At 46.7% G+C, this 14,560-nt stretch overlaps 1 protein-coding gene and 1 pseudogene across 9 annotated transcripts in view; one reads left to right on the top strand and one right to left on the bottom strand.

Moving 5' to 3' along the window:
* Window positions 1-5,845, bottom strand: part of SMOC1 (SPARC related modular calcium binding 1) — a 135,270-nt gene extending 129,425 nt beyond the window's left edge. For all 8 annotated transcript variants that reach the window (XM_081151293.1, XM_081151294.1, XM_081151297.1 and 5 more), the window contains exon 1: window positions 5,661-5,845. In XM_081151293.1, the coding sequence (XP_081007419.1) occupies window positions 5,661-5,759 (99 nt within the window). In that variant the 5' untranslated portion in view covers window positions 5,760-5,845. The remainder of the gene's footprint in view (window positions 1-5,660) is intronic.
* Window positions 5,846-13,076: 7,231 nt separating this feature from the next.
* Window positions 13,077-14,193, top strand: LOC308552209 (small ribosomal subunit protein eS25 pseudogene; annotated as a pseudogene). The gene is made up of 2 exons: window positions 13,077-13,190; window positions 13,820-14,193. The product of its transcript is annotated as a small ribosomal subunit protein eS25 pseudogene (transcript).
* The last annotated feature ends 367 nt before the right edge of the window (window positions 14,194-14,560 follow it).

Here is a 14,560-nt window from a genome sequence, read left to right as displayed (position 1 = left end):
CTGATGCTCCCTGGTGGTAGGAGGGGCTGGGACTCCAGCTCTCATGAGTGGCCTTTTCTGCTCTGTAGAGGCCGCCCCAGGCCGGCTCCAATAAAAGGAGGCCGACATCCACCCGGGGAACATCCGGGCAGTACCCGGAGCGCCGCACCTATCAAGCTTAGCTGTCTGCCAAAGGCAAGATTGAGATCCAGGCTTTCAGTTGAGAATGATGTCAGTTGCAAAGGGAAATCCAATTAATTGTGATAATGACCAATGTTGCTTTGGGGTCTTCACGGGGCTGTTGGAAGGGTTCAGGGAGAGCCAATCCTCTTACCCCCTGGGTAACTGAGGATTCGTGCAGAGCATGTATGTACAATGCTAACCCTGTTTGGCTGGCCTCACAGGCCAGTCCGATCAATTTCTCATCCGCAACTCAACCCTTGTCCTCTCCCAAACAGCTCCACAGTGACAAACGCTGAAGGAGGGGGCCCTCTGCACGGACATCCCCCCCCCCCCCAGCAATGCCAGGAACTTGGCTGCTTAAACAATAGATCTCTATGTGATTGGGAGAGAAAGGGTGCCCTGTACCTGCTAAGCAAGGCCATGCCCCCTCCCCCAGCCTCTGCAAAGGGGGGTGAGGAGGAGGTGGGAATGAAGACCGGCATCAAACCAGAAATCGCCTCCCCCACCCCCACTGGCAAATAAGGCTTCTGACCCAGGCCTCAGCTAGTGAACTTTTCTACTCTGCAGGGCTGGGTGCTCAGATGTCCAGGGCTGATTCCCCTGAGCAAAGGAGAGGGAAGATTGCCCGCAGCTAGCTCAGCTTTACGTGAGCCCTTTGGCCAGGTGGTGTAGACATTTATGCCAGGGCCTGGGCCTGCTCTGTATCTAACTGGCCAAGAGTTGAAACAAAGCCAATAATCACTCCCCAAGGTGGTATTTTAGGTGGAGCTACATGCACATCTGGAAAGGGGGCAGAGGGGAATTTCTGTTGGACCAGAAGTGCAAAGAATTTAATTAATCATAATTTTTGGTTCATGACACACTCAACATTGGTACATGCAGAACCCACTTTTATTTTTTACTCAATCAGCTATTAGATCTTTACTAACGGACAAATACCTTCAAACTCATCCCCCCACCCACAAAAAGAAGTACTTACACTAACTTACACTAACAAACTGGTCATGTCCCCCCAGTCTATCCCCCTGCCTTACCCTAACTTCCCCCTGAATCCTGTGTCCATCATTACTTTTTCTTTTTATATAGTTTTATTGCAGCTATATGTCTTCCTAAATGTTGTTTTCTTTAATTTTAGCTCTTTATAAGTTTATAAAAGCTGCTGTGCTGCATCTTTCGGTGCATTTCTTTTACTTAATATCATATCACCAAGATTTGTCTGTATTTTTGCTTGTCACTGTTGTTCACGTGTTTTGACTGAGTTTAATTCTCCACTGTGTGAGTACATCACAGTTTATTCATCTGCCAACTGATGGGCATCTGAACTCTCTCCAGGCTCATGGTATTGTGGACATGAGTTTCTCTTGGGCATATACACCTAGGAGTGGAATTGCTGGGCCATAGAAACGTACATGTTCAATTTTCAGAGGTAATGAGACAACATCAAAGTTTTTTTCCATTTGATTGCATTTCCTAGAGTTTCTAAGATGATTGTTTCCTCCTCCTGTCCTCCTCAATTTGGTTTCTTTAAATTTCACATGTCACCTCTATCAAAATGTTTAAACCAAGTTCTTGACCTCACACCTGAGTAGCATCTCAGATAAATCCCCATGTGGAAAAGACGGCGTGTTGTCAGGCACGCAGATAATAAGAGAGGCATCTGTGCAGACACAAGGACCCACCCTGGTCCTGACCTGAGGGGGGTTGGTCAAGTGGAAGGGAACTGTCTAGAAGCTGCTTCACATTTGGCAAATGCAAGGTAAAAAAAAAAAGCTCAGGGTGGAGCTAAAGCCTGTTTCCCATCCCAGTTTGCTTGCTCTCCTCCCCTAAACCTTCTTTTCTTCTCCTCCCCCCAACACACACTCTTATTTTTAAACAAAAGCCTAAAAATGAGAAAAGAAATCACTTGTAAGTAACCATTTTCAGGTTCAAATGAGAGCAGGGGGTCCAGCTTAGAAATCACTGTACAGTACAATTCATTGCAATAAATATTTACAGAATGCTTTGCAGTGTGACCAATAAGATCTCTATTCTGCCCTCAAGGGTTTTCGGGCTTGTTCATTTAACAAGACAGGATCATGCATGAAGTGCCGAAGGGGCCGGTTAGTGCTAAAAAGATGCAGATGCTGGCCCGATTTCAAGATGCTCAGTGTAGAAGGATTAGCAAAAGTTAGAACACACGTGCACCAGATACAGGAGTTGTTAAGAGGTGAGCATGATCGATTCCAACCAGTAGGAAAGTTCCTAGAGGGTGAAGTTGGAGCTGGGTTTTGTAGGATGAACCAAGTCAGTCATGAGAGAGGACAAATAAAGAATAGACTTAAAACAATTAAAAAATCAAATATCTTACTCAGACTTATGGACCTTCCTATTTTCTCCTATTTCTCAGACTCCTTCAATCTATTTCCTGCCCCTGGTCCTGCTAAAACACCAACAAAGCGGTACCCATGGATCACTGTGAAACATGCGTGATTGGTATTTATTTGTTCATTCCACAAACACCTACGAAGTCAATCCCCTTGTGCAGAGCTCTGGGGACACACCGACAGACAAGGTGGGCTCAGTCCCTGTCCTCACTCAGCTGCCGGCTTTCAAGGGCAGACAGAGAATTAGACAAAGACAGGCAGTTGGCTTGGCCTGACCATCAGCCAGACTCCATCAGCCTGGAAGAGGCCCTCCCCCAGGCCCTCCCCGTGAAACATTTTCAGTAAATTGTACAGGATTAAAGAAATGGCTGCCTCCTTGGTAGTTAAAAGGATCCTGACCATGTCCCAGGTAGCCATGCTGCTCAGAGCTGAGAAACCAAAAACTCAGGTGCTTCCTATATAATAGCCTCCAATCTGATACCTGATCACCGCTGGTTTCCAGAGTCAAACAAATGTCAGGAATTTTATGAAGGCAGGAAGCGAATAAGGGGGCAAGGATTGGGGTCTAGGCCTCAGGGGAGCTCAATTAGTGAGCCAGATAAATTTAAACCAAAAGGGTATGCTCTCGGTTTCCTAGAAAGCCAGCTGGAAAAGATGCCAATCCTTAAGCCTCTGTCACTCAAAAGATTAAGAGAAGACACCCAAGGAGGTGCCCAGGGGAATACTGCAATACGCCAGATGTTTCTGCTCCTCCTATGACACTGCCACTCGCCATCACAGCCACACTTCACAGGCCACCAAGAAGCCACATAAGAAAAGGGTAGTCTTTGGAATAGGTGGAAGCTCAAAGACATCACCCTTCATCAATACAGATATCTAAAAACATTATTATTAACATTTTCTTACAGACTCCCCGATGCATCTGGGTTCAGTGTTTTCTCATTGAGCTCTCTCTTCCTTTAACAGCGAAGGCATCCCTAGTTTGAAGAACACTCCCTGCAGCTGTTTGGTGGTGTGGCAAGCACACCATGTGTAAATCCATATAAGCTGATTTGGCTCCCAGAGCTGCAAATGCACCATTAGTGTTTCAAGCAAGCTGTTTAGCCTCCCTGGGTTTCACTTGCAAAATAGTCTTATAAGCATAAGCGATCCTGGAAATACCTAGCCCAAGTGCTCATAAGTGGTAGCCTTTTTGTTGCCTAGAAATGCACTCAGGTAATCACATGCTCAAGACAGCACTTCCCCTGGGTACTTTCTAAACACACACACACACACACACACACACACACACACACACACGGGGGGGGGGGGGGGGGCTGGGACACACACAAACCTATTTACAGTTCCCGTTTATGTTCTATCACTTTTATCAAATTAAAAACTGAAGAAGCTGAAGGGAAACCTAACCAATGCCCCTATTTTCCCCTGAAGCCCCTAGCTTTCCCCTAAAAGTTGCTTCCTCCAATTTCAGGAGTCAGGGAAGGAGAGCCATATGGCTTAAGACGTTAGACATGCCCAGCAGCAAACGAGCCCCCCACCATTTGTCTCCAGGCCTCTCATGTGGGCGGGCATCCAGATTTCAGTCGGGGTGCTCTGGTCTGCATCTCTTTCTTGACTGTTCCTAATTATTGGAGGGAATGCCATGGCTCTCCTGACCTCAGAGTTTAAGAGCTGCGAGTCCTAATATCAAACCAAGCAGCTTCATTTAAAAGGCATCCTCAACTGCATCCATAAAAGTCACTCCCGGAGCCCTTACTTGCCCCAGCTTTGGAAATGCCTGCTGTCGAGGATTTATGACACGCCCTGGATCTAATCTGCGGCACTTTAACTGCTGCTGTTGCACATCTGGTCATAAAAGCAAGGGCCGGCCCAACACGGGGACAAACACTTTTCTTTCCTAAGTGGCTGCAAATCTGATCTCACAGTGATAGCTGGGCTCGGATGTAATCAGCCAGCATCTGGGCAGTCATTAAAGCTCGTCAAACTTTGCAAGGCTTTTGCTCTCCACACGACAGCTATAAAGACGATTCTCATATAGCAAGAGCTATGAAGAAAGAACCTGCAATGTGAACAGGTGGTAATGAGGCTAGGCCCAAGGATATCCAGGAAAGCACACGTTGGTTAAGGAACCAACCTTGTTTTTACAAAGATCCTAGCTATTTCATGGACTCCCATGATGCAGATTGAGGCAAGCAGCTACCCTGACAGGCAACCGCCCTGACACAAACTAATTTTTGGCCAGAGATTGTCTAAATACGTTTGGTCAAATGAACAACGAGGTGGTTTAATAATACATTTTTAAGGCAGTGGAATTCTTCAACACACCAATTTGGGAGGTGGGGGGCAATAATCTAGACCAGAAGTGAACACAATGCTGTAGGTTCCAGGAGGGTTTACAATGCCCTGTACAGCCTGTCCTGTGCACAGAATTGGCACGTTTCATATCGTTCAGAATCTCCAATCAGACCAAGGTTCAACAATCAGACCAAGCTCCCAGCCCCAACCGGAGGAAGAGACCCTTGCACTCTGCACACCTCTTTTCTACCACCTCTCCACAGCCCCCCACCTCTAGCCTCCTCCGGGGCTGTGCCCAGCAGGAGGGAGCATTAAAATTATCTGCTGTGGGTTTTACGAGCAGCGATCGCTTTTTAAAACAACAACAACACAAGGTCCTTGTGTGGCTCGCGGGTAACCTAAAACTCTGGAGGCAGAGCTGCCCCCCGCCGCCTGCCAAGAACGCCAGCGCCCCGGGAGCCGGCGCTGTGAGACCACAAGGCAGCCCCGCTGGAGCGGAGGGCTGGCCTCGAGGGCGCAGGAGGCACCTCGCAGGGTCCTGGAGCAAAATGCCCTGGAAGAAGAGACTGGGAGAGAAAACCCGCCGGTGACAGTTCGGGGGGATGGGGAGTAGGCAGAGTCGCTGCTGCAAGAAAGGATTGGGGGTGGGAGACAGACAATGGGAGAAATTTTTATTTCAGCAACTTTGCCAACAAGCCCGGCGGGGACTGGGTAATATGGGGGGGCGGGGGGGACAAGGTCTGACACCTCCCTCTTCCCCCCCCTCCCCGCCCCTGAGGATTAGAGCGAGCGTCCCTCGTCTTCCTCCGCAGGTGGGCGCGCGGCTGGGGGCGCACTTACCCGGGGGCCCGTGGTGCGGTGGCCGCGAGCCGGGGACAGCTGCACCAGCACGAGCAGCAAGTGGGGCGTGAGCAGGCGGGCGCAGCGCGCGGGCTGCATGGTGCCGGCGGGCTGCGGGCCGGGGTCGCGGGCTCCGCCGGGCGCACTGCCGCGCCTGCCTTGCTGCCTTCCTTCCCGCGGGGGCCCCGGCGGCGGCGGGCGGCGGGCGGCGGAGGTGCGGCGCGGGCTGGCGGCGGCTGCGGGCGGAGCGCGCGGTCATGAACCGCGGAGGAGGGCGCTGGGGTGCGAGCGAGCGTGTGCTCTGCGCGCCGCAGTCGCTCGGCTGGGCCGGGTCCCGGCGGCAGCAGGTTGGATGCCAGAGCCTGGGCCATGGGAATTCCCGTTATAAACCCCCGAGGGGGGCGGGGCCGGGCCCCACAGCCCTGATTGACGGTCCGAGAGGCCCGTAGCAGCCGCCCCTGGAGCAGGTGAAAGCCAATGGGAAAGAGGAAAGAGGGGCGGCTTGCGGTCAACCCCACAGAGGAGAGCCGCCCGGCAGCTCGGCCGCCGCGGGCGCCCGCGGAGACGGGGACCAGGGGGCGCTTTCTGTCCACCCTGGTGTCCGAGGAAGCCGGGGAGAGCCGCAGCAGCCTCGGCCGCCAGAATGCCCACCCCGCTGCTGACAGTGCCGCGAGCATGTGCAGGCTTCAGCACGAGTGCTTGGTTGTCACAACGGCCCGATGAAAGAGGGAAACTACTCAGCCCGTTTTTCTGATGAGGGTCCTGGGGCGCAGAGGCGCCCAGAAACCTGCCTACTCGCTGTTTCAACACCAAGAAGAACTGGGAAGTCACCATGACCCCAGCCGGGTAGGGTGTTACCGCTGGTGTTGGGAGTGGGCACACTCGCTTCTTTCAAGGCAGCTTCCAGAGGGTGACACCCGCGTACCACAGCGAGGGGTTGCCCCAGGAGAAGTGTCCAAGAGACGAGGTGAAGCACCGCCGGGCATCTTGCCACCAGAGGGCCCTGTGGGTGGGGAATAGTGGCCCACCTGTGGCCCTGTGGGTGGATCTGGGCCCCTGCCTTGAACTGCAGGGCCAAGGGGCAGCCTCTCTGTGGCCTAAGAGAACTGGACGAGGGGGTCAAAGGGGCCCTGGTCTCCTGGTGGGTGAGAGGGAGTCTGTGGGGGCAAAGATCCCAGAGATAGGTCAGAGGAGGGAGGGGAGGCCTCTCCTGGGCGCCGGACCCACTTGGATAGGACAGTGCAGCAAAAGGGTCCTGTGGATGTTGGAAGGTTCTACCCAGGGTGGTCCCCAGAGAGCCATCTTGGGACCAGCCCCAGCATCACACCAGCTCCAAACCAGAGCATTCACCCAGGAGAGCCATGGTTTCTCCTCTTGTGTGGAGCGCAACCCTTAGAGTTTACTCCCCTTGGTATGGACCACCCACTTCATGAGGATAAATTATTTTCCCCAGCCAGACTAGAAGCACTTAAACTCCTCCTTGTCTGTGCCCAGGAGGCCCTGACAAAGGTTAGCTCTGCTCCCCTAGGACTTCCCTCCCGGATTGTATGAACAAGCTTCCCACCCAACTCCCGTATTTAGTTTTGCCCACTCCCCTTGCCCACCCCATCCAGCCTCTACTCTGTAGCCAGTCATTCTTCCAAAGAGCAAACCTGAATGTACCACTCCCTGCTTAAAAGGCTTCAACTCTCCCCATCACCCTCACATTAAAAAGCCTGAACTTGATGCCGAAACACTAATAAAGTACTTGTAGTTCTCCAAACAAAAAATGAAGAACAGCTCTAAGAGAACTAACTTCCTCTGCTGGGAAACAGTGCACGGGTCAGACCAGCTCTCTGGAGCTAGACAGGATGGGTTCAAATCCTGGGTCTGCCACCTAGTGGTATAACCTTGCACAAGTCACTTAACTTTGGGATCCAATTTTCTCCTCTGTAAAATGGGGATAAAAATACCATCCATCTCATGGTTTGTTGTCAGGATTTTTTTTAAAGATGGAGTATATAAAGCCCTTAGAATGGTTAAGTTAGAAATATCACCATCTGGCAAGTAGTACATAGATTCAACTTCGCAGGAAGTAAATGGATACTCCATGGGGTTGTGACTTCCCTGGCCTCATTTGGCTGGTAAATGGCATTTGAGATTCAAGCTCAGGTTTTCAGAGTCTAATTCTGCCTCTGTCATGTGATGATTGCAATGTCCCATCTTAAAAGCCATAGGGTTAGACATTACCTATGTGCTCCTTGGGAATTTCTTCCGTGGCCTGCAAGGGAACTGAGACTTCTCTGAGCTCCAGGGTAAGAGCATGGAAACAGCAAGGGTCAGCCCTTCCTGGAAACAGCCCTTGCGATCTGGCATCCTGGGAATTTACCGAGCTAGACTTGTGACACTTGTCCAGTACTACTGTGCCTCATGCAGCACTTACATCAATTTCCATGTGCCCACCCAAGTGTTTACCCACTGAGGGCTCTGCAGGATGGAAATGTTACCACTGGGCTCAGCAGCCTGACAGGTTTGTCCTGACTCTACTACCTGGTTATATGCACCCCAATCAAGCTGGTCAACTTCTTTCTGTTGCTGGAATTATTGAGAAATCTGTTGGCACTGTACGTAAATATGCTTGAGATGGCCCCCAGTATCTGGCAGCACCAAATGCCCAGGGAAAAGGCATTGCAATAGTCCTTTCCATCCATAACACCACATGCTACGTTCCAGCCAGAAAGCATATTTCCAAGTGGTCGCTGGTCCAAAAGTCTACATTATGCTGGATTGCAACCATGTAGCTTAGTTTAAAATATGAGCAACTGCTTTCCAGTTACTTTGCTCAGCAAGTATTTTCTTTCCCTCTGGTTGGCATGCAGGGCCTGCCGTAACCATGGCCATCATTCAAATGATGCATTTTCTTCTCCCAAATCCTCCCAAGTCCAAAGAAGGTTAGAAATTCCAGAGAACTATTAGTCCCAAACAGTGTCTCTCTGCCAGGCTCCGTCTTCTGGTCCAAGCAAAGAGTGAAAGTGACAAGTTCCTTCTTTCCCTGGAGGCCAAACTTATGAATAACTCCAACTATCTGGGCATCTGGTCTGTCCAGTTTCAGCCATACCCCTGGTCCTGTGGGACTTCTATTTGCAAGGCGATATTTCAGTAGAAGAAAAATAATACTTTGTATCCCATATTAAGGCCTGAGGGCCTCAAATATTTAGTACTAGCTAGGAATGCCCGTTTCAAATAAATCTGTGTTTCTGTATAATCCAGAGGAAGCGTGCCTTGTCTCATGTTCAGAATAAAACCTTTACATTCATTTTAACAAGCACTTCAATGCATCTCCTTCTGTGTCCAGCACATGCTCATCATTGTGAGGGATCTTTGGATGCACACCCTGCCCTCTGAGAGGTCACCATCTAATTTAAGACACAGAGCGGACAGATACTTAGAGACTATATTTGAGAGCAAAGCCTGAGATGTGTTGTAGGGGCTCAGAGAGCAGGGACCCACTACAGACCTAATGGCAGGGAAGGTCTCATGGAGAAGGTAGATCTGGAAGGGAGCTTTGGAGAAAGGTGCTTCTAGAATATAAATATACCTTGACTTATGTTTGTGTCACTTGTGACAACAGCAACCAACAGAAAATGGTGAGTTATGTCTAAGGTCCAGAACTCTTTTCAAATAAACTGCTGAGCTCAGAAGCCTGGGACACCAAGATTCCTGAGTTCTGTTTCTGGATTTATGACTAACTTGCGAATAACACTTAGCATTAGACTGGGATAAGTATTATTAGTCCCATTATGCAAATGAGGTTGACTCATAGAAGTTAACCTTACCAGGTCAGTCCTTAAAATCTAAATATACATGACAACTCACACACATCACACGAAAGGTAAGTGTGTGAGGTGATGGATGTGTTAATTCATCGGAGGAATCCTTTCACAATGTATACACATATCAAACCATATTATACACTTTAAATATCTCACAATTTTATTTGTCAATTATACCTCAATAAAGATGAAAAGTACGCATCACAAAAATAATTATAGTGACTTAAACAATTTAGAAGCTTATTTCTCTCTTTTGTACACAAACTTCCTTCAAAGTAGCTCCTTCTAACCCAGGGTCCTAGTATCACTCTGTCATTCTTAATAAGCAGCGTCTACCTCATGGTTCAAGGTGGCTGCTAAGCTCTAGCCATCACATCTGTTTTCCAGTCAACAGGGAGGAAAGAGTAAAAGAAGAGCATGCCTCTATCTTTAAGAACACTTCCCAGAAGTCACAATTCATTTTACCTACTAGCTAAAGTGTAGTCATATGACCACGTCTACCTACAAAGAAGGCTGAAAAAAAAATAAAGTCTTAACTTGAGGTGGCCAAAGGTGCCCAGCTAAAAATCAGGGTTTGCGTTACTAAGGAAGAATAAAATACTGGGGACAACTAGCAGTAGGGGCTCTCATCATTATGATAGCTTGAGCTGCCAAGCAAAAGAACCATGGACAATGCAACAGAGTCTGGAGGGTTCAGTTGTGGCTTCCCTCTAGCTCTGCATGTCCAGCTCCCTCATGCTCAAAAATATTAATGGTCTTGGGGCCAGACACCCAGACTCTTTTTTTTTAGATGAATTGACATATAACATTGTATTAGCCCAAGGGGTACAACGTAATGATTTGATATTTGTATATATTGTGAAATGATTGCCACAATAAGTCTAGTTAACATCTGTCACCTCCTAGTTACAATTTTTTTCTTGTGATGAGAACTTTTAAGATGAGTAGTCCTAGCAACTTTCAAATATATAGAATTGTTAACAGAATTGTTAACTATATAGTCACTGCACTGTACATTTCATCCCAGAGTTTATTCATCTTATAAACTGGAAGTTTGTACTTTTTGACCCCCTTCACCCATTTTGCCCACCTCCACCCCCACCTTTCATAGCCATCAATTTGTTCTCTATATGAGCCCAGTTTATTTTGTTTTGTTTTATTTTTAGAATCTACGTATCAGTGAAATCGTACTGTATCTGTCTTTCTCTGTCTGACTTATTTCACTTAGCATAATGCTCTCAAGGCCCATCCATGTTGTTACAAATGGCAAGACCTCCTAATTTAACTGCTGAATAATATTTTATTGTATATGTATGCCATATTTTTTAATCCATTCATCCATCAGTGGACACTGAGGTAGTTTCCACATCTTGATTATTGTAAATAATGCTGCAAAGAACATGGGTGCAGATATCTTTTCAAGTTAGTGTTTTGGTTTTCTTCAGATAAATACCAGAAGTGGAATTGCTGGATCGCATGGTAGTTCTATTTTTACCCAGACTATTGATGCCACAAAAATTTACTTCTGGTATTTCCCTCTTTTAGACACCTTCAAGTGGGACGAACCAAGAAAATACTGGGACGAAGCTCAAGCCACGTGGTGCCAGGGTGGCAAGAAAGGAGCCCCTTAAAGAGATCAGCAGTCAATTATGATCACCAAGAATAACGCAAATCTTTGTGAAAATATTCTTGGTGATCATCTGTATTTGTGTTTCTATTTCTTTCCCCTCTTACACCTCCAGGAGATTCTCTCTTTTCACTTGGTTACTTTACTGTGACCTGGTTTCCAAAATTAATAATAATAGTAGTAGTAGTAACCAGGAGGGCCAAATATGCAGATCTTAAACACACAGTCTGGCATTTACTCTGCAAGGTAGGTGCCTATTGTCCCCATTTTACTAAGAAAGAGACTGAGATTTTGGGAGATTACATAACTCACGTGAACCCAATCTACCTTATGCTACTAACAGCTGAACTATTTGCTAAGCACTTTCCCTACGTGATCTCACATTCTTAGGCCCAGCCTCTGAGGTCAGTATTATTAGTCCCATTATACAGATGAAGAACTGAGGCTTAACCACAAAGGTTAACCTTATCAAGGGTGGTCCTTAAATTTTGCACACACATCAAAAGTTTTGGCATTGTCTTAAATCTATTAGTTTTAGGAATCAGAGGCATATGCTATATTTGCACATGCTATTTTGTGTGTTACTGAAAGTTAACTCCTATTTCCATGTGTGTGAGTTTTCCTCATTCACCTGCTTTAATTTTCATTTGCTTACTTCATTGGTCTGTATTGTTTACATTGGAGCCCGTGAGGCAAAGAGCCTTTTCCAGGTCCTTAGGCCCATAATCACCACAGTTGGGTACTCCCAAGAAGGCACAACCGGTTACAAGGAACTCTTTCAGACTAGAGTTTAAGATTCCATTATAAATCATCACTGCTTTGTCCTAATCCATTGGCACAGAGACAAAGCAGCCAGTCAAACAAATTTCATTGCATCCCTACTGTGTACCTAGTATTGCACTAGGAACTGGGTATACAATAAGAACAAAGGGAGAAGGCGACTGACCTCAAAGAGCTTACAGTTTAGTGGGGAGACAGATGCTAAGCAACTAAATATTAATAATCCACTAATTACAAGCATCCACAGTACTGCAAAGATGTACAGGTGTTTTGGGAGTCATTAAAAAGATACCTAATTCAATCTGGAGGGTCAGCTTTCCTGAGAATGTGATGTTTAAGCTGAACGAAGAGCAGGGGGAAAGCATTCTGGGGATGGCAAACAGCATATGCAAAGGCACCGCGGCAGGAGAGAACGTGGAACTAAATTTGAGACTAGCTAGATAATAGCAGTAGTAGTAACCAGGAGGGCTTAGCAAATGCCAAATATGCAGACCTTAAACACACTCTGGCGTTTACTGTGTGAGGTAGATGCCTATTGTCCCCATTTTATTAAGAAAGAAACTGACATTTTGGGAGATTACAGAATTCTTATCCCATTAGCTCTCAGTAGGCCAGGAAAAATAGTTATGACTATTTACCATCTGGGTCTGACAGACTCATTTTATGTTTTTAAGTCATTTTACAAATAATTTACAGAAGCAGGAATAAAGGGGTAGTGTATTCGTTATCTATTGCTACACAAAAAATTACTCCAAAAACTTAAAACAACAAACATTATCTCACAGTTTCTATGGACCAGGACTCTGGGACTGGCTTGGCTGGGTGGCTCTGGCTCAGGGTCCCTCGTGAGGTTGCAGCCAGGGCCAGCTTCCTGGGCATGCAACCGGTGCAGTCAGGAACAGTCCCGCATTTGGCTTAATCCCCTGCTGATAATTTTTTAGCAAGGAGCCTCCCCCATTTCTGCTTTGCCCTGGACCCCGTAAGTTATGTATCCAGTTCTAGCTGCAGTCAGCCTATCAGCCAGGATTACCGTCCCCTGTGGCTGGGAGACCCACTTTCAATCTCGCCCACGTGGTTGTTAGCAGGGCCCAGTTCCTCACTGGCTGCGGGCCGGATACCTCAGTTCTCTCCACGTGGGTCCTCACAACAGGATAGCTGGCTGCCCCCCAGAGCAAGTGATCAATGAGAGAGCCCAAGATGGAAGCCAGTCTTTTACGAGCTGATCTCAGGAGTGACATGCCATCGCTTTTGCCATATTGTATTGATCACACAGACCAAGCCCGGTATGACGTGGAGGGGGAACACGTACGGGTATGAAGACCAGGAGGCGGGGATCAGTGGGAGCCACCTGGGAGGCTGACTACCGCACATCGTGAAAAACAGCTTTCTTAGAACTGTTCATAAGAATTTAAATATAATAAATCTAAAATTTTATTCTATATTTACCTAGTTTTAAAGACAACATACCTGAAATAGGCACTAAGCTTTTATTAAAACCATCTGCTCATCAAATGTCATGAACCTGGAACATATTGATCATGTAAACTGATTCCAGATTCCAAATGTATCTCTAATTGGTCAGCTTATCATTCTTCATGGTTCTTCTGTTTGTATTTGCATCATCAAAGCATAATACCTGTGAAGGCTTTGGTAGCTCATAATTTTGCTGAGGAGAGTATAGCCATCTTCTTTGCTCCATAATTGCAAAACATTTTCATTTTCAGATTGATAAACGTAATTTAAAATCTTCAATCCAATTCATATTTTTATTTCTACATCATCTATTTCCTCTTTGTATCCACACCTGCCTTCGACATTCAACCATTCACAAACCACTTCAAGTAAATTTTGGTGGCAAAAATCTAAACGATCACTTTTTTTGTCCGGCATCTGATCGAGGCAGCAGTGGTAGCCGCTACTCTCCAAGTTTCCCTCTGCAGCCGAAGGATGACAAGAAGAAAGACGCCAGAAAGTCATCCAAAAAAAGACAAAGACCCAGTGAACAAATCCGGGGGGCAAAGCCAAAAAGAAGAAGTGGTCCAAAGACAAAGTTGGGGACGAGCTCAATGACCCAGTCTTGTTTGACAAAGCCACATAGGACAAACTCTGTAAGGACGTCCCCAACTATAGGATTACTATAACCCCAGCTGTTGTCTCTGAGAGACTGAAGGCCCCCAGTTCCTGGGCCAGGGCAGCCCTTCAAGAGGTTCTTAGAAAAGGACCCATTAAACTAGTTTCCAAGCACAGAGCTCAAGTAATTTATCCCAGAAACACCAAGGGTGGGGACGCCCCAGCTGCTGGTGAAGATGCATGAACAACAGGTCCCACCAGCTGTTCGCTTTGAAAAATAAAACTTTATTAAATTTTTAAAATCTGAAAGATTAAAGAATATTGCCATATGTCTCCTTAGGGAAATAGAAGGTTTAGACTCTTGTCATAAAATGTTGTATAATCAAGTCCATCTGGTTGAGTGACTAACTCGATGAAAATACCATATTTCCTCTTTTACCTTAAAAACATAGTCTTAATTTGTTGAAAATCATCTAGGATATCATTATCTAAAGATTCATAGGCTAAGATTTCTCTTACCTAATTTCACCATCAACACTTGCTTATATTCTAGAGTGCTACATTAACCTTCTGATTTGTAATCATTATGAAATAATTATGTAATAATTATG

Source organism: Miniopterus schreibersii (assembly GCF_964146895.1).
Source record: "Miniopterus schreibersii genome assembly, chromosome: 1".
NCBI lineage: Eukaryota > Metazoa > Chordata > Mammalia > Chiroptera > Miniopteridae > Miniopterus > Miniopterus schreibersii.
The sequence above is the reverse complement of the archived record's forward strand: the minus strand, read 5'-3'. Positions and strand labels throughout refer to the sequence as shown.